The following is a 24,047-nucleotide window of genomic DNA, read 5'->3' on the forward strand; positions in this document are numbered from 1 at the left end:
TTCTTAAATTTACACCTTCTTTCTGCCTGCAAGGTAGAAAACATTTTCATGGTTTGCAGAGTTGAATGGCTGGTGATTTGAGAATTTGTAGTATTATAAACTTCACGCTTGAGGTTCAAGTGTAAGGTTGAGTTCAAATCTCACACAATCTGTAAACTGAAGTAGCAGCTTTTCCTCACGTGTCATGCAAGAGCCTCATCCTCTCTGACGGCTTCAGTGCTGAGCTTCCTGCCCTTTTCCTCCTGGTACGGTCTCTTGTGCCACTGTAACGTAGAGCTTATATGATGCTGCAGATTGGATAGCTGCCAGTAAGAGCACCTAGAGCCGTAGACAAACGCTTCCTGCAAGCAGCAGCATTAATATTCCCTTTAGTTTGGTGTCACTGAAATAGTCAAGTGTATATGGGAATCATTTGCTAAGATGCCATATTGCAGAATTTCCAATAGAAAAGCTAGCTCTGTTAAATATTTGCCATGCTAGCTGTGGAAATGAAGATGCTCTCCTGAAACAAAGTTCTTTCACTGGTAAAGATAAAGCAGTGACAAGAAACCTAACTCATGAGAAATTAGAAAGCAACTGCAAGATTCACAAAATTGATCTGCAATGAGGAGCAAATGGTGTTGTTGCCAAGTCAGATTTATAGTTTTTATCCTTTTATGAAAGCTGCTTTCATAACCACTACCTCTTTCTGTTCCTTAAATCAATGGTGCCCATCTCTGTGGTACAGCAACATTATAAATGGGCTAATGTGATCAGGCGTTACTGCAATGTTAAATGACTCTGCTTGTGGAGTCATTCGTTATTTTCCTTGACATGGAGTGATAGTTTTTTGAAATATTTGGTGCAGAGGTCTTGACATTATTGTATTGGTGTGGAACCAGAATATAATCACTTCCAGTTGGGGTTTTGGTGAAAAGAATGTATAAATGAATATTATCTGTAAGAACAGGCTTTTCACTATCAGTTGTCTCCTGGTATCATCAGGATAGATGTGTTTAGAAGTCTGAGCTTTGTTCAGTAATGTCTGCTCTGTTGAAAAGTAGTGTTAGCGTCTGTAAGATAATTCATGCCAAAAAGAAATTCAAGGTTTGGAACATTGGTTACTTATTATTAACTATGCATAACTGTGTCCTGAGCCTCAGCCCTAGAAAGAAAAGTAATAAGACTATAATAAATATTTTTATTAGGAAAGATGGCATGGTTAGAATAAATTATTGTCCTACAGCCCCATACCTATAAACTCCTAGAATAATCCGTATAAATTTTTAGAATTATACAAAAAAAGCAAAGGAATAAAGTGTTGATGTAGATGAAAAAAGCACAGTACTTGACAATACAATCAGTGGTATTGAGTAAGCTGAAGAAATCTGTTAATCAGCAATCCAGGCTGCTTTTTTTCCTTTGGCACAGCACTAAAATTCTTCTCCAAAAGTCTGCTCTTTCACAATACGTGATCATTTTACATTTTAATTCCCACAAATTTATTCTTTGGTCTTTGTTCTGTGTCACTTCTGGCTCTCTTTCCCTTCCTAATGCTTTTTATTCACTGTTAGCTGCCTTCCAAATACTTGAATGTCTCACTGAATGAAAGTGTTTTTTTTTTCTTTGCCCTCCTCTTGCAGTGATGGCATGTGTACCAATCCAATGATCTGACATCCTTTTGTGCTAGTATGACTTTTTAGAGATGTATCTTTTAATCTTTTTAGACTATTATTCAGCAAAGTTACTTTCAGAAGCTCCTTTTTCAGAACCTTCAGGATACCTTTCTCTTGAGGATTTAGCCTTAACTAATCAATTTTTATGGTTAGGGATGAAAAATGTGGGAGAATTTAATTGGGCGTGAAGCTGACAGCAGTACTTCTACCCTCTTGTTCTCCTTGAACAGATGGGTCAGCATGCCTCTTTCCCTCTCTCTCTGAGGACTATATGTATGCATATCTGCTTGCATGCAGTTCTTGTAAAGATTCTTGTGAAAGGGATAAATTTCCTTTATTGAGTTGTTGTAGCATCATCATTTGTTATTGACATTAAATTTAACATGACTGCTTTGGCATGCTTAATGCCTTTTTTCTTTCCTGAAGCATGGAAGTTGAGCAGATGAGTGTACTCTCTGGCATATATACTCTTCCAACTCAGACCTTTTCTGTATTGCTGTCTTAGTGGAGGCTAATATAAGAGATGGGTAGATCCAGAAGGCTTGCAGGGCACAAAGTGTGAAAATCAAACTGTTGTTTAGGATCAGGGTCTCAGAGTCCAGTTCTCAACCACTGCAGAACTGTGGGTACCTTATGCTTGCTTCAGTGAGCATCACAAAATATGTACTGTGCAAATGCACAGACCACAGCCTCTATGCATCAAAGACTATTTCCAACATTTATGAGAATTTGAATAGCAGAGCTGGCACAGCACTCTTAAGATGTGCCTTCAGTGTTCAAATTCATCTCATTGTGTGGGACATTAACTCTGCAATGTTGGACCCAAGTCACTGTATCCTTACTTAGCACTGTAATCATCCCTGTGTGTTGCCATGTCCAGAGATATGGCTTCTGCCCCCCGTACACTAAGTGGCTGTTTTTACTCTGACTTTTAGGAGATGTTGTCTACATTAAATACCGTGTACCAAAGATCTATTGATTCTCAAACTGTTTCAGCCCATACCCTCACTGTAAATTGGATGGATTACAAACCCCAGTGAAAGCAGTACGGAAGTTGTAAACTATTTCCTGTATTGGACCAATTGGGCTAAGGTTTTAGTATTACCGGTCTGAGAAGGATTTATGATTGGATTTATGGACTGGGAAAGATTTAGAGAGAAAATATCAGACTTTATTCTTCATAAAGGCGTGCCACTAAAGAACAAGTAGGAGCCCCCATTAGGTTCTCCTCACCTTACTTGGCTGGTTCTGCTGTCCTGCATGGAGGATTGGGGGAGTTATGGATCTGTCTGTGAGATGCTGCTTTTTTTCACTAGCTAATGCTGACATTGATGTTAGCTCTGTGGAAACCTTAATCATCTTGAGAACCTCCTTGTGACAAATGCCTGCTTTTTTTAATAGCTTCCATAAGATGATGCTCTTTTCACTTACATGGGATCACAGACTGAAAACTGACCAGCTGTCTACATTGACAGTCAGCAATGCTTATTTAGAACCTGGACGGTGCTTTTCATATTACTGTAGTTGTTTAAAGCTAGTAGTCCTAGAGGTTCTTGACATGGCCCCTTTAAGAATAATTCACAATGTTTTTTAAAAATGCAGTTTTACCTTATGTTGAACTTAGTTTCTGTAAATGCTATTAATGTTTCTTCCATACATCCAGTTAAACCATTCATAAGATGCATGCCTTATCGTCTCAATAAGTTTGCATCTTTCTTGTTAAATATTTGCTGGCTTGACTGCTTCTTTGGCTTTATATTCAGCTAAACAGCATACATGCTAGCCCAATAATGCTTGTGATTGCTGACATGATGACACTAGTTTATAATAACAGTTCCAATATACGGTATATATTCAGCCAGCTACATGATATACGTGAAATCCTACTCTTTAGTCAGCTTCAAATAATCTAAAAGATTTCATTTCTTAAGGTTATGCTCAAATCACTTGCGTACATACATGTATACCTGTAAGGGAATAGTTTCTTAAATTCCTCAAAAAACAGCTGAACCAAAAAACTCTACAACTTCCAAAAGCCCTACATCTTTCTTTTCACATGTAGTTCTTTTGCCTCAGAAATTCTTAATTAATGTGTCTTATTCAAGTACATTTATGTATATCTATCCATAACTTCTTATAAGAAGTTATGATTCAATGCCCATCAAAGTCATAAATTAATCTTTAACTTCAGTAGATTTTGGATGAGGCCATTCATTCTGTTCTGATGCGGAAAATCTTGCTACAGTATTTAACAGCACTGTTCTAATTAAGGTGACTTTAATTTGATTTTTATTACAAAGAACCTCTTATTGTTCTGCCTATTTTGCTTTTGTTTACAGAAAGGGGGAAATCTAGCCTGTATTACAGTAAGTGTAATCAGTAGCTTTGAAATAAAAGCACATTTTACAAAGTTATTTCTAAGGCAAAGAATGGTAAAGATGCCTCCCTTCTACCCACTTTTTCCTCAAACTAAGTGCGCATATCAAGTTGATGAGTGTTCTGTAAATTATGGTTAGGTCTTAGGAAATTGATATGACAGTGATAACACAGTTATGTTGCAATTTTCTCTAACAGTTTTAGGATTTTTATAGGGAGTCTTTTCTAGGTACACAGCACCTCTAATGTGTAGTTAGCAGAGATGCATAGTCTAGCATACCTAAACAGTCTGTGTAGGTCTGTGAATTTTTTTGCTTCCGGAAAGACAGGAACAATCTTGATTAGTGAGATATTAAGTTACATGAGGAATTTGAAGTTTAGGAAGCTCATTAACAAATCTTGCTCATACTTTTCTTTTTTAAAGCTCGCAGCTGTGTCTGATGTTTTTGTGGAAAACTACATCCCTGGGAAACTGGCTGAAATGGGTCTAGGCTATGAAGACATTAAAAAGATTGCTCCTCACGTAGTGTACTGTTCAATAACAGGTATTTTAATATTAGTAACTTGTGTTCATTATTTCCTTTATTACTCCAATCATCTTACATTTTTATATAACCACAGGACTTTCATAGTATTTTTTTCATGTCAGTTAAAATTAAATTGGAAGATCGAAAACAACCAACCTAGGATGGATTGGTGATCTAGATTTTTTTCAGACAGTTTTATTGTGCCATCTTAAATGTTTTACATGTTACAGGTTTCCAATCTGGTAATCTTAGTGGGCTTTCTTTACTGCCCCCACAGCTTCCCTCTCTCTTTTTGAATTATGTTGCAGAGTTGTGTTTGTGGAAATCTTATGTTACTTTGCTACAGTCTGTTCATTGATCACTGAAAAGGGAGAAGAGTTGTTGATGGCTTGGAAATGGTGGGAAGAATGAAAAGGAGTTAGGGATATGAATATCAGGGCCTGCATACATGTAAAATTAATTTTAAATCTGAAAAATCCAATACTAAAAATAATCAAGCACTTAACATTAAAGGATCTGTGCATGTAAAGTCTACTGCTAAAATACAATTAAATTAAAACAGGGAAGCTACAGATATTTGTAGACTGGTTTGAAAACTCTAGTTACAAACTAGACTTATTATGTTTCTTAATTTCTGAAGAATAAATGGCTTTGGCTTTTTAGTTATTGAGCATTGATAGCATTTAATGGAAACCAAATAACTATTTAGTAAGTTGAGACAATTTATCATGCCTGTGTGTCTTAAGACAAGGACAGGAAGGCAATTACGTTCCAGGCTTGCTGAGAAACCTCTCTTCTTGTCTTTCTTTATGTACCTTTTTTTGTTTGGTCATTAGTAACCAGAGTGTCTTTCACATTTGTTCATGTATGTAATCTCACTGTTGCAATTTGTCAAGTGTTCTTTTTTTCTTTTTTTTTTTTTTTTGAAGGGAGGAAGAGGGGGGTTGGTATAGCTGCTATATCTAGAGTTGATGAAAAAGAATAAAATGATAGCCAAATTACAATTTATTTCTGATAGTTTGGGCTTTGATTTGGTAAATCTGCTTTCCTGTTGATACTGCATGTTATTTTTGAATGCTTTTATCTTCTACTGATAATAGATGCAAGCTTTGATTAAAGTAATGGGCTAAGGAAAGATATAATTTAATTTCAAAGTAAGATGGACAAAGATCATAGTTTTGCAGTTTAAAACTGAACTGATGTGTAAATATTCATAATTTCATTGATAGACTTTGATCCTTCAAGTTAAAAGGTGTTTGGAGGTAAGAAGAGCTAAGTGATACTTATCAGGTACCTGTAAAAAATATTTGGGATCTTAAATTCTGGTTGCACTCTGATCAGCTCTCTTTTCCCCAAGACTGATAGATCAATTTAAAATCCTGAAGAAGTACTTGTTATGGCTTGTAATGGAACTGTTGCAGAATAACTTGCAGAATTGAAAATTGCTTGAGAGTGACATTGGAATTGCTATTATCAGTTCCTTTTAGTATTTTTGAACAAATATATGTACTTGCCAAAGGGTGCTTAAGTCTTGGGAAAGGTCAACAGGTGACAAAGAGCATTTGTTGAAGGATGATGCAGTCTGGAAATGAAGATGTAAAATCTCCAGTACCTAAAAGAGATCAGAAATCAGTAATGTTAAGGCAGGAAATAGCAAAGCTGCAATCTAAGCATGTTAAAGAGGCAACCAGACCAAGACCAAATGTAGATGTCGCAGTGGGGTTATGAAGAGTATACTAAGACTATAGGCACTATAATTTGTTTTTTTTTTTCTTGGAGCAATTAGGCAGAGAACTGATATGAGAGGAAAGAACTGATTTATTTCTAAAATGTCTGTGACCTAATTCAAAATGTTATAGTTAAAAACTGTTCTGTAATGTTGTTCACTGTACTGCACTCAAATATTCTTGTGTGTGTTGGGGGGGATAAAAAGTTTAATGTAGTAACTTTTAACTTAAAATGCATAAAAATCAAGAATCAGTGAAAAGGAGCTCAAACTCTTAAGCAGTTCTTATCAGCAAGTATTTTAATTTAACAGCTTGGATTAAAACATGTATCACCTATCAAAAGAGGACCAGAGAACTCTTTATCTTTCCCCCCATAAGCGAATAAGGTTAGACAAACAGAGGTTAGACAGAGGAGTTTGCTAAAAATAATAAAACCTAAAAAGTGAAAGTAGTGTCCAGAGAAATGAAATAGTAGATTGACTGTAAAACTGTAACAGAATAGGCCAAAAAAAGATTTTGAGTAGAAATATGTTAAGATAATAGAATATAATAATATAAGCTTACTCTGAACACGTCAATAGTTGAAAGCCTATAGAACTGATGTATAGTAAGGCTTAAAAAAATCAAGGAAGATAAGATTACGGCGGCTAAGTTATTTACACTGCTGTTCATTATGGAGATGGTTGGGGGAATTCTCATTCTAGAGCTGTCTTCTGCAAGGGATCGATTTGAGAAACTTTCTCAATCTGAAGAACCAATATAAAAGGTTTCAGATCAAATTGGTAAATGAATACTTACAATTTAGCTGTATCGGTATATCTGAAAAAGGTGGATTTTTGGTCTGATCCTATGTTAAGTTATGTCATAGCTTTGCCAGTGAAAAATGCAAAAACAAAACAAAACAAAAAACCCCCAGTAACTGAACACATCAAGCTGTTCATGTAAACATAGGAATTAATTCATATTCCTTTTCTGAAAGAGGCAGGGGACCTAATCTGCAATCCTGTGCTTTTGCAAGGAATCTTTCACACTTATTGCTCACTATTCTTGGCATTCAACCCCTTTTTGTCTTGTGGCTTCTTGAATATGGAAGCGTATTAAAAAGAGCGGTGCTTCGTTTGGGCACAGGAATCTATCTATAAGCAGCGTCTTGCATGTTTTAATTTTGGACACTGCAATTTTTGAACAAAAATCAAGTTTAAGTTAATTGAGGCATCCGAGATGGATGCCTGGGCTTGTGAGAGATTGCCACAGAAAGCAGGTAACACTGCGTTCTGACAGGCCCTTAAGTGGTACTCGCTTCCCTCTGACTGCAGACAGGAGCTATGCCTGTGGCAATGCAAGAGAATAAGGTTCGGAATTAAAGTGAAGTGGCATAAATCAGGGACAAACTGAATCTAGTAGATTCCTGAGAGCTCAGATGTAATGTTTCAGATGGAAAGAGAAACTGAGAACACAATCTGAGGTGATTTGGTAATGCCATCAAAAGTTATGTGTTTACAAAATGCCTAGCGAGGGATATGGAAAATATGAATTAAGGAACATCTAAAGAGAAGTATTGTTTGTCAGATGTAAGAGATGTGCTGGCCTCAAACTTTAGATTAAATGGACTAGTTGTCTTCCCAAATGTTGAAAATTGTTGAGACAAATTATCTTGGTTGCAGAAACCCATATCCCACATCTAAACAGTGAGATTTCATTCATCATTTTGCACCTCACTTACAGGCTGTACCAGAGATAATAGAAGTATGTTAGTTCTCAAGCCCTTTCTGGTTTGGGAATCCTGTGAAGGGTAATGATACACAATATAACATGAATTACACTGTGTGGTCTTTGAACGGAGGAGTGGAACGACTTATGCTGTTTAACTCAGCCAGTTTTGAGTATGCTTTTTTAAGGGTGTGTTTTATGTATCATAACTGCTGTTAACAGACAGTATTACGTTGGTCATGTTAATGACTATCATGAACTATATTAGGTTTTAGATGTGATAATACATAGAGAGACAGACATTTTGACATAATATTTGATAACAAATAAGTAGCTAAGAAATAAGCATGCCCAGTGTGTCTGAATCAGGGTCTTTTCCGAACTTTAATATCTGATTTTCTTTCCTTCATTATTGTCTACATGCTGAAGACATTACAGTTGCTTCATTTAATAAATTACAAATAATTACTGGATGCTGCTTTCCTTATCCATTTTACTTAAGTCATTAATGAGACTGGATATCATCTGGAATGGTTTGCTTTCTTATTTTTGGAACTGTATTACCTTTCAAGTTTGAACATCATAGGTATGGAATGCAATCAATACACAAGTAATTTGAAGGAATGTATCTCGCCCTACAGCGTAACTTGGATAGCAGCTGTGATCAAGATGTCTTAAGATTCTTGTCTTTTATGTCTCTCAGCTAGTTATTAAATACAAATATAAATATAAAAATTCAATATCCAAATTGATTTAATTTTAAAGTCCATCCAAAAATATGGAAAGTAACTTTCTCACTGTAGACAGTACAAAGGAAAGATACAGTACAATCTGAAAGAGTGTGTGCTCAGATTTTTTTTTTTTTTTTTTTTTTTTTAGCATAAGATCATTTCTGTTTTTTACCCTTCATAGATATGGTGCTTGCATGCACTTTTTAAAGACTGTTATTTGTGAGATTTGTGTGAAAATACATTTGTCTTGGGAGTTCGGAGTCACTAATTGATAGTCAGCGCTAAGTAATAGTCTTTTCCCAAAGACTTGCGTTTTAGAACATTCTTACCCCAGTTATTGCCAGGTTCGGCAGCTGCTGGTTGTATTTTGCATTCTTGATCACAGTCATGAATAGCTATGCCCCAGTTATGAGTTAGGTTATTTGCCAGATCCTTGAAGTGGTTCAGATGCTCAATGGGTGCACTCATTGTAATGTACTCTTGTGGCTTGTTGCATAGGAATTTTATATTTTATACTCCTTGATGTTAAGCCAGATGGAGCTGGTCTGTCTTTGGAGGATTTTGCATTGCTGTAGTTGCAAATGGTTCATCTGTGCCATCTGCTAATGTTCCATTAAACATATTTCTGCTTCTGGGTGATAGGTGAAATGTCATGGAGATGTCACCAGCTTACTCTTCATCTAATGTTTCCTTTGGTCTCCCTGTTTAAAGCACAGTATCACTGCTAAATGTAGCCTAATCAGTCCCAATTCCAGTTCTGTATGGTTCCTCCTGGCCTCACTGCCTCCTCATTGCCTAGCACTGCTGTGATGCCTTTGTGTGCTCGTCTGGTCTTTCTGTCAGCTCTGTTTCCCTTCCTTCCCAGTCCGTATCCTGTTCCCTTTTCAGTTCCTAGCCATGATTGCCTGCCTCAGCCAGTTCAGACTCTTTCCTGCTTCCTGTTCAGCTCCTCACCAAATACCAGATTTTCCCTATCCGCTTTGGCTTCAGACTCATGCTTTCCTGCAACTTCCTTTCCCAGGCAGTCTTGTTTTTCAGTCCTTCAGCACTTGAATTCTAATCTGTTTTAGTTGTTTTTCCTTTTCTACAGTGCAGTAGTAGAGGACCCAAGAGCAGAGGGGACACTATCTTTCTATCCTTAGTTTTTGTGTGGTATCCACATGCACAGTTGGTGTGAGTAGCAAAAGCAAAACAAGTTCTGAGAGTCATACAGTACTAGGCTAGAGCAGACTCAGTTACTCTGGGGACAGCAGAAGTACATGTGTCAGGACAAACTGCTGGGACATGTGGTATGAGGGAGCATGCATGTCACAGGCTGAATCTTGGGAGATTCGAGCCTTGAAGCACTAAGAAGTGTTTACCTGGAACGTGTATCATGGTTTCTACCCGCCCCCCCCTTCACTCCCCATTACTGGATTTGGGGACATTTTAATGGAAATAATAAAATGAAAAAGCATAATCTTGACATAAGCCTCCCATCTTATTTCCCAAGTCTTCATTCCAGGGAACAGAAATTCTAGGGCTTTTAAGCAAACACCTATAAGAATTTTTGTTTTTTCTAATGTAACAAAACAAGCCTTCTTCCGCCCTAGTCTTGTGCTCAGAAACAGCAGAACCATTCTGTGAGATAATCTAAAACAGTTTGATTCTTATACAGCTCAAAGATCAAGAGCAGACTCTACCATATAAAATGCTTTTTATTAATAGAATGTGTATGGAGGTGACTGGTTCAGCTGAATAGGCATGTATTGTAGTACTGTGTAAAATATGGAAGACACACTCCTTAGGAGTCAGGAGATAAGATACTTTACAGTTTATTCAGGCTTCAGCAGGTTTTCTTAAATACAGGAATAATGTTCATTTGGAATTGCCTCTTTTAAAATTCTGGACTATTGTAAATTGTTAGCAATTGTAAAATGAAATAGAGTATAATTTTTCAGCAAGCCCAGGGTCATCTGTAGGTGAAGAATTTAGACATCAGTAAGCCAAAAGCTGTCTCCTTTTTGGCATTTTGGAACTCCTGGTTAGTAAACTGAATTTCTTATCTAAACAGTTCTGATTGAATGTATCCAGCCTTGCAGTGGCTGTTGCTGGGCTGAGGATTTCCGTGACGTTTCCCAACATTCCTGCTGCTTTGTGAGTGCTTTCAAGCCCCAAATTGTCTGTTCTCACTCACAAGTTGGCTTTGTTGCTGATGACAGTAATCTTAGAACTAGTTTAAATATAATATATTATGACAGTTCTGTGGTTGAAATCGGTTTAAGTTGTTCAAAATTGGCTGGTTAAAGTAAATCATGTACAGGTCACAAGGGAGTGGCCATTTATTGCTATTGGTATAGGCTGTGTAGCATTTCAAGTAAGAATGTCACAGTTTATTTCAGAACAGAAGGGGGCACTGTTTAAAAGGAGAACATTGACAGTGTTTGCAAATCAAAGCACTTTTTCTGAAAAGCTCTGAAGGCAATATGTTTTGAAAGACATTGAATTTTGTATTTTGTTTTTGAATGATAAAACTTACTCCTGTTGGGTGCACCTATTTCTTTTCCCCCTTCTGTTTATTTTTGTTGATTGAATTGTTCCTGCTTTTCTCTGGTGGGCGGGTGAAGGTACTGAAGTTAGTGTTCCTTAGTTTTTATTTGCCCGCTTTCTCTCCGTATTCTTTTTGAGGAAGTTAAGTAATCCTGTATCATATGCAAATTGCTTTCCATGTTTGTGGCATTATAAAATCTCCTTTAAATGTCTTCTTCTGTCATTCTGATACTTAAAATATGGATGTGATGCTTAGTTGTTTCTCCTCCTTCTCCTGTAAAGATGTTCTGGTGTATTTGTATGAAAGAAATTGAAGCCATAGTCATAATCTATTATGCAAAAATATTCTTAGTTCAACCAGCAGAACCAAAAAAGTTAGGAAGATAACATCTTTGGGATTGGTATTTTTATCATTGACTTTGTATTACTGTAACACATTGCATTTCTTGGGTGTTTACAGACCCATTAGAACGAAAGTCTGTCTCAAAGAACTGCAGTCTAAAAACTCTGTTACAAATATTTTGACTGTACTAAACTCTTAATTGTGTGTGTTAGCAAGCAGTTGTGTCATAAAAATGACAAAAAATAGGTGGAAAGAGCAGCAAAAGGTGTACAGAAGTGTTGTGTGTTGTCCGAGTTTTAAATGGGTCCAAATCTGGAACTGTTATATACGCACCTTTCTAATGTGCATAGTGTCTTTAAGACTTATGGATAAATGCATTTCTTCTGCAAAAGTAAATGGTGAAATTCATGCATTTCTTGTGTGATTCTGATTAATCTATGATAAGCAAAATAGTTTTTCACCTTTCTACATTAAAGTTATTAATAACTCAAAAGACTAGCATTTGATACTTTCAAATGCATCTTATTTTGTAGTGATAATTTGCAGCTGTTTCCCATGAGAAGATGTAATGTTATAGTTTTGATACATACACTACTTTGCTTCTAGTATTTCCACAACGTGGGGAGGGGGGGAAGCAACCACAGTGCATTTTGTGGGGCAAAGGCTAGTCAAAGGGTTCTTAGAATCCTCTAATTTATGAACTAACTGCAGTGAGGCATGTGGAATTGCCTTGGATTAGGTATAGTTTGTAGACTCCCTTTTGCTAAATGATTCTGGCCTATACAATAACAGATAACTGGGAGTTATGGTGTGGTGCCCACTTCCCTACCTCATGTGGATCTTGTCATTTCTAGATAGTTATAGGTCTGAATGTAGTTACTTGGTGCAAATTGATAATTACCTGCCCCCAAAATGATAGATTCTACTTAAAAACATATTTCACAATGTGCTGTCATTGGAAAAATATTTTTTTGATGCTGAAAATTACTATTCATTGAGACAGCATACAAGTAGGAAAGAAGTTGTCTCAAGCAATAACTACAGTTGTCGCTAAATGATAGCGACTATAGAAATGGTCTTGATCATGAATCTAGTAATCCTGTATTAAAATTTCAGAGACCCAAATTTACTGAAAAGTTTTTTTTTTTTTTTTTTCCTCTAATGAAAAAAGTTAATTTGGTCAAATGACCGTAAAACTAGGTAAACTAAATTGAAAAATGCTGAAACGACAAGAAGAATATCTAAATAGCAAGGTGCAGAGCTGAACAGGCTCAAATGAAAATTCTTAAGCAATGCAAGCAGGGTGGTGTGCAGAACGGTGAAATGGAAATTATGAGAATTAGCTGTAACTCTTCAAATTCTCAGCTGTAGAAACACATGAGCAATCTTTTAAATATATTAAAAGCAAGAATAATTTGAGAGAATGAGATAATTAAGGAGGCTGGGAACAGCACAAAAAGGGAGGGTTGGTGTCTTGGTACCTGTCCTCAGTGAAAAGAATTTCATAGAGAAATTTGCAACAGATGTATTGCTTTTTTAATAACAGAATATAATGCATCGTCAGTTGGATATGTCAAAAAGAGGTGTTGTTGGAACAAACTGCATGTCATGCTTCCAGTAGTTCTTGATGTTGTTTAAGAATGAAAAGGCAGGTCTGGAGAACTGTGAATATTATACCTATCTCTCTCTCTCAAAAAAAGAAAAATTTGCAAGTCTTAAGGTGCAAATTTATGTACTGATAGTAATCACATAATGCATTTGGGGGGGGGGGGGAAATATAAAATGTCTGCCTGAGCTTGATGAGATTAAAAATAGAGTCCTCCAACATTGGAAAAGAAAATTGCGCTTCTCCAGTCTGTTAGTTTTGGCAGTTTGCAATTGGAAAATGGATGGATTAAAGACTAGTCTGTCACTTTTTTTGATAGTTTGAATTTTTATGTGAGTGACCTGTTACAGAAAGTTAGTCATGGACCAGAGGTAAAATTGTCCATGAGAACACAGTTTTATGAGGAGTGGAGTAGCAAACTGTATGTATTTCTAGAGATGCATATCATTATTGGGAAAGTCTAATTTCCATTTGTAATGGGGTAGTAACCTTGTGTTTTGACTGTAGTAAAGCTTTTGACACTCTCGCACAACATTTTTGTAAATAAGCTAGGGAAATGTGATATACAAAAAGTAGTAATAAAATAGGTTCAAGAGAGATCAGATAAACCATCTCTGCTATCTTAGGTATTTGTTGCTATATAAAGGAATAGCTTTTGGTATTTCAGGTTTGACATGGAAGGTAATACCTCAAAACCCAGGTGTTGCTCAATACTTTTTTTTGAACAAAACGGGTGATAAAATAGAATGCCCATCACCAACCTTCTTGCTCAGCCTGATCACAAAATTCTCGTATGATCAAGAGCTACAAGGTGTTTTTGTGGGTTTTAGAGTTGAGAGGCAGAGGGAATCTGGAGCTGGCTTATAAATAGAAGACAATGGTTGCTCTCTTGTCTTGTGCTGCCCTTTATGGGAAAGGGAACTCCTAACTAGTTCTGGGAGTGTGGCTGACTCCTGGAAGAGTTGTGTAGGGCTGTCCTCAGCAGCTCTGCTCAGTTTATTTCCTGCCATAGCCAGAGATGTGCGTAATTCCCAACAGTACCTGTGTCAGCACAGCCCCATGGGCATGATATAGTCCTGGTGTAAGAGCTGTACTGCAAGTTCCTGAGATCTCCATGCATCTCAAAGTCCACTTGTACAGACGTTCAGCAGGATTAGAATTAAAAATGAATGTGTCCAATTTGTCTACACAAATAAAACATAGTGGGCAGAATTAAAAGTTGGGAGGAAATCCAGTGTGCATTTAGGCAGAAATAATCAAGTGCATTAATATAGCTTGGGGAACAGTGGGTTAGAGAAGGTTTTTCTGAGAAGATTTGAAGGTGATGGCATGTCATCAAAGTTGAACATGAGTCAATAATGTCATGTTGTTATATGAAAGACTAGCATCATATAAAGACAAGTCTAGACTAAAAGACTATTTTTTCTGCTCTACTGCACGTCTGTGAGATCTTAGTTGGAAGGCTAGGTCTACTTTTGTGTGCCGTATTTCAAAAATGATGTGGACAAACGAAGAGTGAGAGGGGAAAAAAAAATCTATGGCTGAGAAATGTTGCATATGAAAGAAGGTAGCTTGAAAACCTCAATTCTTTCTAAATTAGAGACAGTAGAGGAGGGAGCATAATAGTTTGCAACATTTTGTTGCAAAAATATTTGAAAAGAGAGTGGGAATATTCTGTTCATTTCAACCACCGGAGACAGGGCTAAAATTGCAAAAGACAGATTGAAATTAGACTTTGAAGGGAAAATGGTTCTCATGGTAGGGATAGGGAATAGATTGTCAGAGAAGGCTGTGGAATCTGAATTGTTTGATATCTTTCAAGAACAAATTGACTTATACTGCTATGTGTTGTCAGGAGGAGCCACTGTGGCCACCTAATCCTCTCTTCATAAAACGTTTTATCAATTTTTACATAGTAGCTCTTAAATGAAGCTCCCGGTGGGATGTGAAGTATCAGCCAAAACTCTTGTTCAGTGTGTTGGTGTAGCCAAAAGGCTACTTGGTTTTCAAAGAATGACGATGTTGGAAAAAAATTAAAATAAGTTTTGGGATCTGGTAATTAAAACAATAGGAGTTTTGACATGAGCACTGGAGAACTGGATTGTCTTTGATTTTTAAGGGAGGTAAGTAATTGGGAATACAAAAGCAACATAAAAAATAATGCAGATATTAGTCATTTCTTTCTCAAAAGTGGTAGATAAAGGCATACTGTGAAACTGGAAGATCAGATATTTGAAATTGTCAGAGCATTGTAGAGGAAAGGTTTCCTTTTATCTGTGCAGTTTGCTACCTATTATGTCCTTCAGAGCAAGATGGTAGTAGAATTAAAAATGAAAGATTAGGCAATCATACAGATTATGAGAATGGACACCATTATCATTAGGATATTCACATTGAAGTGTTTGGAACAAGCCAGCGGATAACTACTGACCCCCTTCTAATATCAAGCTGAGTGATGTCAGTGTTTGTTGTGCACCTTGGGATAAGTATGTGAAAGAAACTGCCATCAAATTTGATGATGAGCTTATCTTAAGGAGGGTAGGTCACAGGAGTTATGACCTTGCTTATTCTAGATACTGTGGTAATTTTGTTGAATGCTTTACTGCCTTTCTGCCCCGCACTGATGTGCTCCTTTGTAATTCTCAATGGAAACTACATGTTTGTAGATTAATAAAATGGTTCCTTTTGCAGTGAAGAACAGCTTTTTTGGCATGAAGCAGGAACTTTAAGACGGTATTATGCTTCTCTCGCACAATAAAAAAAATACATGTTGGGTTATGGCTTGTTTCCAAATTACGCAACTATTCAGGTAATGAAGAAGGTCATCAATATATAGGTATCAAATGTATTGACAAATTTAGTAGTTTATTCATTCTAAATATATATTTCTGCAAGAATAACTTTTGGGATCAGAGCTTTCTGGGGCCTACTCTCACAAAAACTTCGTAAAGAAATTAAACAAAATAAACTATGACTGCAGGGTTTTTTTGTATGGTGTTAATCAAGGCCAAGGAGTAAGTTCTTCATATGCTGCCACGGAGTAGGACAGTTTATCAAACTGTCGTGCCTTAGTTTTTGGATTTACCAAATGGATAAAGTAGCCAAAGAATTTGATGTGACAGTCTTAAACACAATATAATACAAATATAGATTACAAACAGAATTTCACTAACTTAATGTTTGGAAAAAATGTGCAGAGGTAGTTTTGTATTACCGTACGAGTGCAAGATACCCTGATATCTATCTAGATGCCTAACTCTGGTGAATTCAGTAAGCATTAGACATCTAAATGTCTGAAAAGCCTTTAGTAATAAAAGATGTCATTGGAGTATCCAAGTCATGTCAGTTTTTCTTTTCGACTGAGCCATCAAGCCAGAAAACTTTGGTTTTTATGTAAAACAGACAAGTTTGTTTATGCAAGGAAATTAACTGGTAGATACACAGATGTCCAAATATAGCTTTGAAATAAAAAGTACTTTTTCAGTTATAATTTTGAAGAAGTTACTTATTTCTATGAAGAAAGAAACAGTTCTTGCTTCTAAGAATAAAGCAATCAATCATAGGGGAGATGCATTGGCATATCAGTGATGGTTATTGTGTCATACGTAGTTCTGCAGGTTAATTAGGCTGTAGAAAAACTTGGGTCTGTTTATATAGTTTCTTTCCTTTATAAAAATTGTGAATGTATGCATGTTTTTTGAGGCCAGTTAAAATATGCTTTCACCACCTGATAGTGTTGTACGGAAAAACCTGAGCTATTTCTAAAGGAACACATTATATTTGCCCTGGAGTGTTATGCTGATAGAGCTGCATTGCTTTTGTAGCCTACCTTTTGTAGTTCAGTCATTTATAATGCCATAGCAGTATGTGCTGTAGATGTACTCTCAGGACCTCCACAGGAAAAAGTGCGGTATGTAGAACTCCAGGAGAGAGACTGTGAGGAGAGATATCTATTGGTTAAAGGGAGATGATACTTTAGCTGAGGTTTCTGAAATTTTTCGATGTGGACTAAGACACTATCATGTTTTAGACTTGTATGCATTTTGGATGTTAAGATAGTATCTTGCCTCTGCTTTGCTGCCTCTTGCAGAAAGTCACCTGTGAAGTCCCCAAACCTTCTTCTGCTTGGCCCACGTCACAGAGCAGAGTCTGCTGCCTCAGGACGAATTCTATGGCCACAATTTCTTCCCGAAGTAAAATACTTAGTACATGCAGTATAAACTGCAATTCTAATCACATGAAACTTAATTTATGTAAAAATCATTCATATATTACGTAATGTTATATGGTAGGAATGAAGGCAAAAGACCTTACAGACTGCTTTATATGGAAATAAATGACTAAGAGCTGTGGGAGTTTATCATTTCTTTTCCCAGCCAGTGGTGCTAATTGCTAGCCTACTGAAACAGTTAAATGAGTGGGATGTTCTTCCTGATGCTGTACAGGAAACTTGATTTCTGTTGCTTATGAAGATCATCTGAATCTTTCCTGCTGCCTGTTTCGTGTCACTGATGATCTGTTTGCAAGCAGGCTTTTACCTCTTTTGCTTTTCTGGATGCAAATAAAAAACCATCATATGAGTGTGTTAGAGTCAGTAATTTTTCCACGCTAGGTTTAATGATATATTTGGTGCTTTTTTATTAATATGGAGTTACATTATTTTGTAATAATTCTTGCTTTCACTTGATTTTTTTTTTCTTAATCCTGATCATTGTGAAGAAAGCTTGGAAACAATGATCCCACCATTAATCAAAAAGTCAAAAATAGATAACAAATAAAAGGAATACTTTCAATTACTTCTAATTTATTGCTGAATCTCTTTTAATACTTTTTTTTTTAAGGTTCATATATTTTGAGTCCCTGATTAATGGGATGAGAATTCTTGGAATTGCTTGTTAGAATACAGCGATTTTGTTCAAAATCCTCTTTTTTTTGTTTTTGTTCATGTTGTAATTAAGTAAATTGGAAGTAGTCTGCTTCATCTGTGCACCTGAAAGTTGAGAAGGTTTTCTGTACACATTACCCATTAACAGTTGATTTGGAAAGTGTTATACACCTTTGCCTGTGAATTGTGTCATGCTCTAAAGATGAACTGTGAAGAAAATGAAAACCATATCTGTTTATTCAGGAAGTTCCTCATCTGTGAACTGTTGGAGGCTGGAAAAGTACTCGAGAAAAATACTAGATAGGTCTGTCTTGCCCATATTGACATCTGTTTTTCTCCATTTCTGGAGACAGAACGTATAGCTAACTGAGCCTGTTGTGTGATCTAGTTCATTTGTGTTCATATTCCTGTGCTTTTCAGACACTAGCTAAGCCTTTACACTCAATAGCACAGCTGAGACAGCACAAGGACGGATACGCTGTCTTCCATTCCTCTGGAGTGTTATCAGTAGATCTGTTGCCCAAATACCAATTGCAGGACTAAATACTCCCCTCAGATACATCTTTACAATCAAATTGGAGAGCACAAGTTTCCAAAAGGTGCAGAGTAACATGTGAAACAGCTGAGTTTTACAGAGGCATGTTACAGAGCAATTTAGCTTGGTGATTCTAGAGGAGAAGCAAAACAAAATGGACTTTTGGAGTCCGTGTTGTTTTCTAGTGATGATGGCAGCAGTACCTCTTTAACCTTTATTATGTACATAAAATGTATGTATTTGGTTCGGGGCGATGGAAGTGTAAAATATGACTTTGTGGTACTCATTATAGGGCGTTTCAGAATAAAAGCAAGCTTTAAAGATGTTTGCTTGTGCAGAACTAATGTAGTTATGATTTGTGAGGATGTAGAGCCAAAGGATAATTTTCCTACTTAAAACAGATTAATGTTGTTGGTGGGTTTGTGTGTTTTTCTCCACTCCTTGCAAAATTAGCATTCTGGGATCCAAAACAAGCCTATTTAAAGGAGGAGGCTTCTGTAAATTTCAGCTGGTTGACAAACTTCTTGGAACTGAGCACGAGGCTGTTTTCTGTGCAGCAGGCTTCTGTCAGCACAGCTGTATTGGTCAGGGATGTGAAGAGGTGTGAACACTGACCAGCTTAGCTGTTTTGGCAGAAGCCTTTAGCAAATATGCTATTATATTGGCAAAACTGCACTTCTACTGGTAAACTTGGTTTGCTCAGAGGTGTGTCTCTGTGAATGGTTTTACATTCTCGTATGAAATGTAGTTTGGTCTGGAGAGCTATATTTGCACTAGTAGTGCTTTGCCGGTGTACAGTGCACTGTTATCTCTAGAGTAATAAAGGGCTCTGGCATAGACACAGCTCAAACTTCCAAAATGTATCAGTAATCCAAACTAATACTAAGAGGATGGAAGCTAAAAGGAGGCATGTTGAAACAAAGGTTGCTGAAAAGCAGATGGGAGCTGACAGCCTCTGTTCTCTGCTGGTAGAACTGATATCCTTGCCTGAGTCAGATCTGATGTGCAAATCAGCCTCCAGGAAGATGGGTGTTGTAGGTGAGTGACTCTAATGCTTTGAGCTTGTGTTGCTTCCCTCACCAGCACACCATCAGCAGCTAGAGTGCATTTTTTTTGCTCTAAGTGATTTAGCCAGCCTTTTGCACTTGCATTGAGCATCCTAGCAGGAGGGCTGTTGTGTTTTTTCCTCTAGTATTTCTTCAGTCGCGCATAGCCTGACTCTCCAAAATAGTGTGAGTGATTTTTAGGAATAAGAAACAGTTGAAACTGAGTGTAATTCTGAAACGCTTTGTGTTCCCATTTCTTGTTCAGTATGAAGCGTGTACAAAGTTTAATGATCAAACTGTAAATTTTCTTTGCCTTAAAATTCAGTATTAACTTTCAGCTGTGTACAGAAGTGGTAGTTTTATGAATTCATGTTCATTGCTTGTTTTTATATGTAAGCACCCTAAAGTTAGTGGTATTCTGTATAAAATTTGAAACTTTAGGCTCTTGGACTCTGTCCTAATGAAGAGTAGCATAGCAGACAGAGAGCCTGCGAGTGGTAAGATTTGACACTGGGTTAGTATACAGTGAATGAAATCAGATTAGATGCTGAAATCCTGAATATGAACAGCATAGCAACGCAGTGCAATTGTGGAGACACTGATGGTCTAATGTTTATTTTTCAGTAGCTGTTATATTTGGACTGGTGCCTAGCTAAGTTAACAAATAAAACTGGAAGATTTTAAGCAGCTTCAAAAGCCTTGTAATAAGTTTTTGTAAAACAGTATATATTATGTTTATGTTTTAGTCTTCTGAACAGAAGACCCAGGAAAGTTCACCAAACATTTGAATTCTTATTAAAGATTTCTATTCTGATTTCAAAAGGAATTACTTTCAGGAAACAGCCTGTCTTGTGATTTTCTGTTCTGCTTTATGTTGTTTCATTAATCTTTCCTCTTGCATGATGGGATTATTTCATGAGAGGACTGTGGGATTTGCGCGCGCGTGTGTGTGTTTTTTTCCCTTTTTTTCCCCCCCCCCTTTAATTGTTAAAGTGGCAAGATTTGGAGACCTCATTAAAGAAGCTGATCAATATGACTTATTAGATGCTGCAAAGATCCTGAGTCTTTGATGTGCCCATTCACTGTATTTTCTGTGGGTATTACTAGGTTGGTAGGAAGACCGTAAGAAGCTTGTCTTGACCTGAAAATGTTTCCCAATACACATATGGTCTTTATTACTTTTGTTTTGAAAATACTGTGATAAAATAAAGCACCTTGCCAGTAGCTAAAAAGAAAACAGTTTTGGGTGTGGAAGAAGACACAAATTACTGAAAAATAGCCTGTGTCCTATCATTTATAGAAACCAAAATGGTGGCAGTATCTGGCACTCTTCCATCTGTGTGAACAGTAAAAGCATTCTGTATTCCACTGTTTATATCAGAGTTGGCTGAAAACTGCTGGTCTGCAAGTCGTCTTGTAGAGAAAATGTTGTTGAAAGTTGCAGATTTTACTGCAAAGTAAGGCTGTAAAGAGAATAGGTTTGTGGATAACAGTCCTCCTGTAAGTAAAAGTTGTTGTGAAGAGAAGAGAATGATCTGTTCTCTATATTTGTAAATACGACAGAAGGGAATCATTTAAATTTCAGCAGAAAGATTCCAGTTAAATATTAAGAAAAGCTTTCTAACAGGAATAGATTCCTTGCAGATATTGCAGAGTCGTTGTCATCATCACTGGAATTCTGTAAGAACAGATATCTGTCAGGAGTGAAATTAGGCATAGATAGATACTGGTGTCTTGGGACAGTGGGGTGAGCTTCCGGGAGTCCCTCTCAGCACTATTTTTTGGATATATCAGGAATAACTCTTTTTTTTTCCCGAGCTTTCTTTATATATTCATTTGTTTTATCAAAGAAGAAACTATGGTGCTTTAAAAGTTACAAGAAAAACACACCAAGTTCCCTTGGTACTGACCATTAGTACTATTGACCAGTGAGAATACATGCACACACTGAAATTGTCTTGCAGTGAACTCTGACCAGCTTTTCAAGACAAGAATGGTGAGGGGGAGAAATAAAAGTTGCAAAATTTTGTAACCTCTCTTAAGAGTATATTTGCAAAACGATTATATGAAGCTGTGTCTACAAGATGCTTACTCATATAAATCTGTATTCTTCCTACAATAAATCTGCTAATGATATGTGACACGTGATTGTCAGTTTCTTATTTCTTTTATTTCTGTCAAATTAAAGTCATGATCTTAAGATATATAGGTGGGCATTTCATAATATGTCTTAGCTTTTTTCAGTTCTCATGTTAAGAGAAGTTGAATACATGCTGTGGAAGTTGATTCCTTTTCCTCTGTTGCTGTAAATTGCTCTAACTCTATTAAATTCACAGCAGTTATGACAACCTTCACAAAGTGATGTCCCAAGATTATTAGAGTACTTTGTCCAATGAATATTTTGTTCAGTTGTTCGGACATTCCATTTTCTTTCCCTGGGATCTTGTTATATCTTGTATGTTTCATTTTTTGAAAGCTGTTTCTCATCAACAAGATACAAGTCAGAGAATTCGATTAGAGGTAACTGTATTAAAAAAAAATCTTTATAGAGAATAACCAGGATGTGGAGTATCAGTTGCATCCCCTACAGATATCTATTCTGTGAAGGAGAAGATTCTTTTCACATATGCCCCTTGCTAAGGAGCCAACTGGGAAGACATATTAGTAGAAAATATTTAAGTTCAGATAATAAATAATGACTGAATTAATCAGTTCTTCGATGTAGGTCTTCTGAGTAATTGGATGCATTTACTTTTTACCACTCTGCATGTTGAATTCCTGTAACTGATCAGTAAATATCATATTTGACAATATATTGTATCAGGGAGTATTTTAACATAAGAATATTCAAGCTCATTTTCATGTGGATTTCCAAGAAGACTCTTTCAATTTTTCTTTATGTAGTCTTAGGCTGTAACATCCTGGTAAGCTACTGCAGATTTCCACTTCCATCTGGTGGGTGATTACAGTTCATTTAACCATCAAACTGGGATTTACACCTTTACTATGTAGAATAAAAATTAATGTTAGATTGTGACTGCAAATGATACTCACTTTAGAGTTCCAGATGTTAGAAATAAGAGGTAGGTGCTCATTCTTTGAGCTGGGTGAGGGTTGAGCTGTTTGATCCATATTTTGTATGTATAAACCAAAAAGAACTGTAGTCAGGCTCAAAATATTTCAGTAAGATTATTGCATTAAAATTATTGGGTTGTAAGGAAGCCTGGAGTTTTAAGAATGTATTGCATTCCATATAACTTAAAAATCCCTTCTGGGAATTAAATTTTAGACTTCTGTTTTGGAAAGCTTTTTTATTTTGTTTTTACCTTATTTTGAGTTCGTTTGGCCTACTTTTCCAGCTTCACTTAGTAATAATTAATGCCTCTTAGAGGGATGCCTGTTTGATCTTGGAGGAGGAATACAGGGTTATAACACACTTGCGTGCGTGTGCACACACGCAAGCAGCCCCTAAGTGCAATGCAGTGCTCCAGCAAGGCCAGTTTCTCTGACTGGGTGTAGCTGCTAAGGTTGGTTTGTCAGCAGAGCTATGTGCATTCACACCAAATGAAGGTCTGTTGAAATAAGAAACATTTTAGAATGAATGTTCTCTGATTCAGGTGAGAAGTAATTACATAATTAAGTGGTTACTTGGACATTCTGTCTAATCTTAGGAAAATCACATCTTTATCAGACATTATCATGTATCTGAGGCCTTAGATTTGAGATTTCTCTAAGCTTATCTTGACACTGTACCGTTTACCCACAGAACTGTTAACGTTCTTAGAAAACGCACCTTGCAGGCACTCCTTAGTTTTACATATTATTAACTACAGAAATAGCAAGATTGGTAGTATCTTTTTGAACTGAAGTGCGTAATCTTTCAGTGGACTCCTGGCTTATTCCCAACATTAGCAAGATGCTTGTGACAAACATTTCCTCCCTTACGCTAGTAGTAATAACATAGCAAAGGCAGGTGTGTGTGGAAAGAGTTTTCTAGTGAAGTAGGTGAGGCAGCATAAATTTTGATACAGACAGTTCTTCTAAGTATTTAGCTAGTTTATATGAAAGCTTTACAACCTGTGATGGATTCTGGGGGCATGCTACTGCTACACTGCTAGCAGTAATTGGTCTAATTCTTTTAAAATTAGCTCGAATATTTACAGTATAAGTATTTGCAGTCATAAGATCAACTCTTTCTATACCAAGCAGGGTAGATACAGTGCCAAGAGCAAGTTGTTACCTCTAAGACTATGAAGCTAGGCATATATGTGTAAACCCAAAGCAGTGTTAGGGAAGTTAAGTGTGTCTCACCATCCTTAGAAGGGGGGAAAGGGGGTTTCTAAGAGTGTAGTTTTCTGAAATCAAAATTTTGTTTTC

The 24,047-nt window shown here is 36.6% G+C and overlaps 1 protein-coding gene across 3 annotated transcripts in view; it reads left to right on the forward strand.

Annotated features, from left to right (window-relative positions):
* SUGCT (succinyl-CoA:glutarate-CoA transferase) overlaps positions 1-24,047 on the forward strand; it is a 332,254-nt gene that overhangs the window by 12,776 nt on the left and 295,431 nt on the right. For 2 of the 3 annotated variants that reach the window (XM_064506601.1, XM_026121394.2), the window contains one exon: positions 4,456-4,576. The exons of the other annotated variant lie outside the window; for it this stretch is intronic. In XM_064506601.1, coding sequence (XP_064362671.1) covers positions 4,456-4,576 — 121 coding nt within the window. The remainder of the gene's footprint in view (positions 1-4,455; positions 4,577-24,047) is intronic. 3 annotated transcript variants of the gene reach the window in all.

The sequence above is a fragment of the Dromaius novaehollandiae genome, chromosome 2, assembly GCF_036370855.1.
Source record: "Dromaius novaehollandiae isolate bDroNov1 chromosome 2, bDroNov1.hap1, whole genome shotgun sequence".
Taxonomy (NCBI): domain Eukaryota; kingdom Metazoa; phylum Chordata; class Aves; order Casuariiformes; family Dromaiidae; genus Dromaius; species Dromaius novaehollandiae.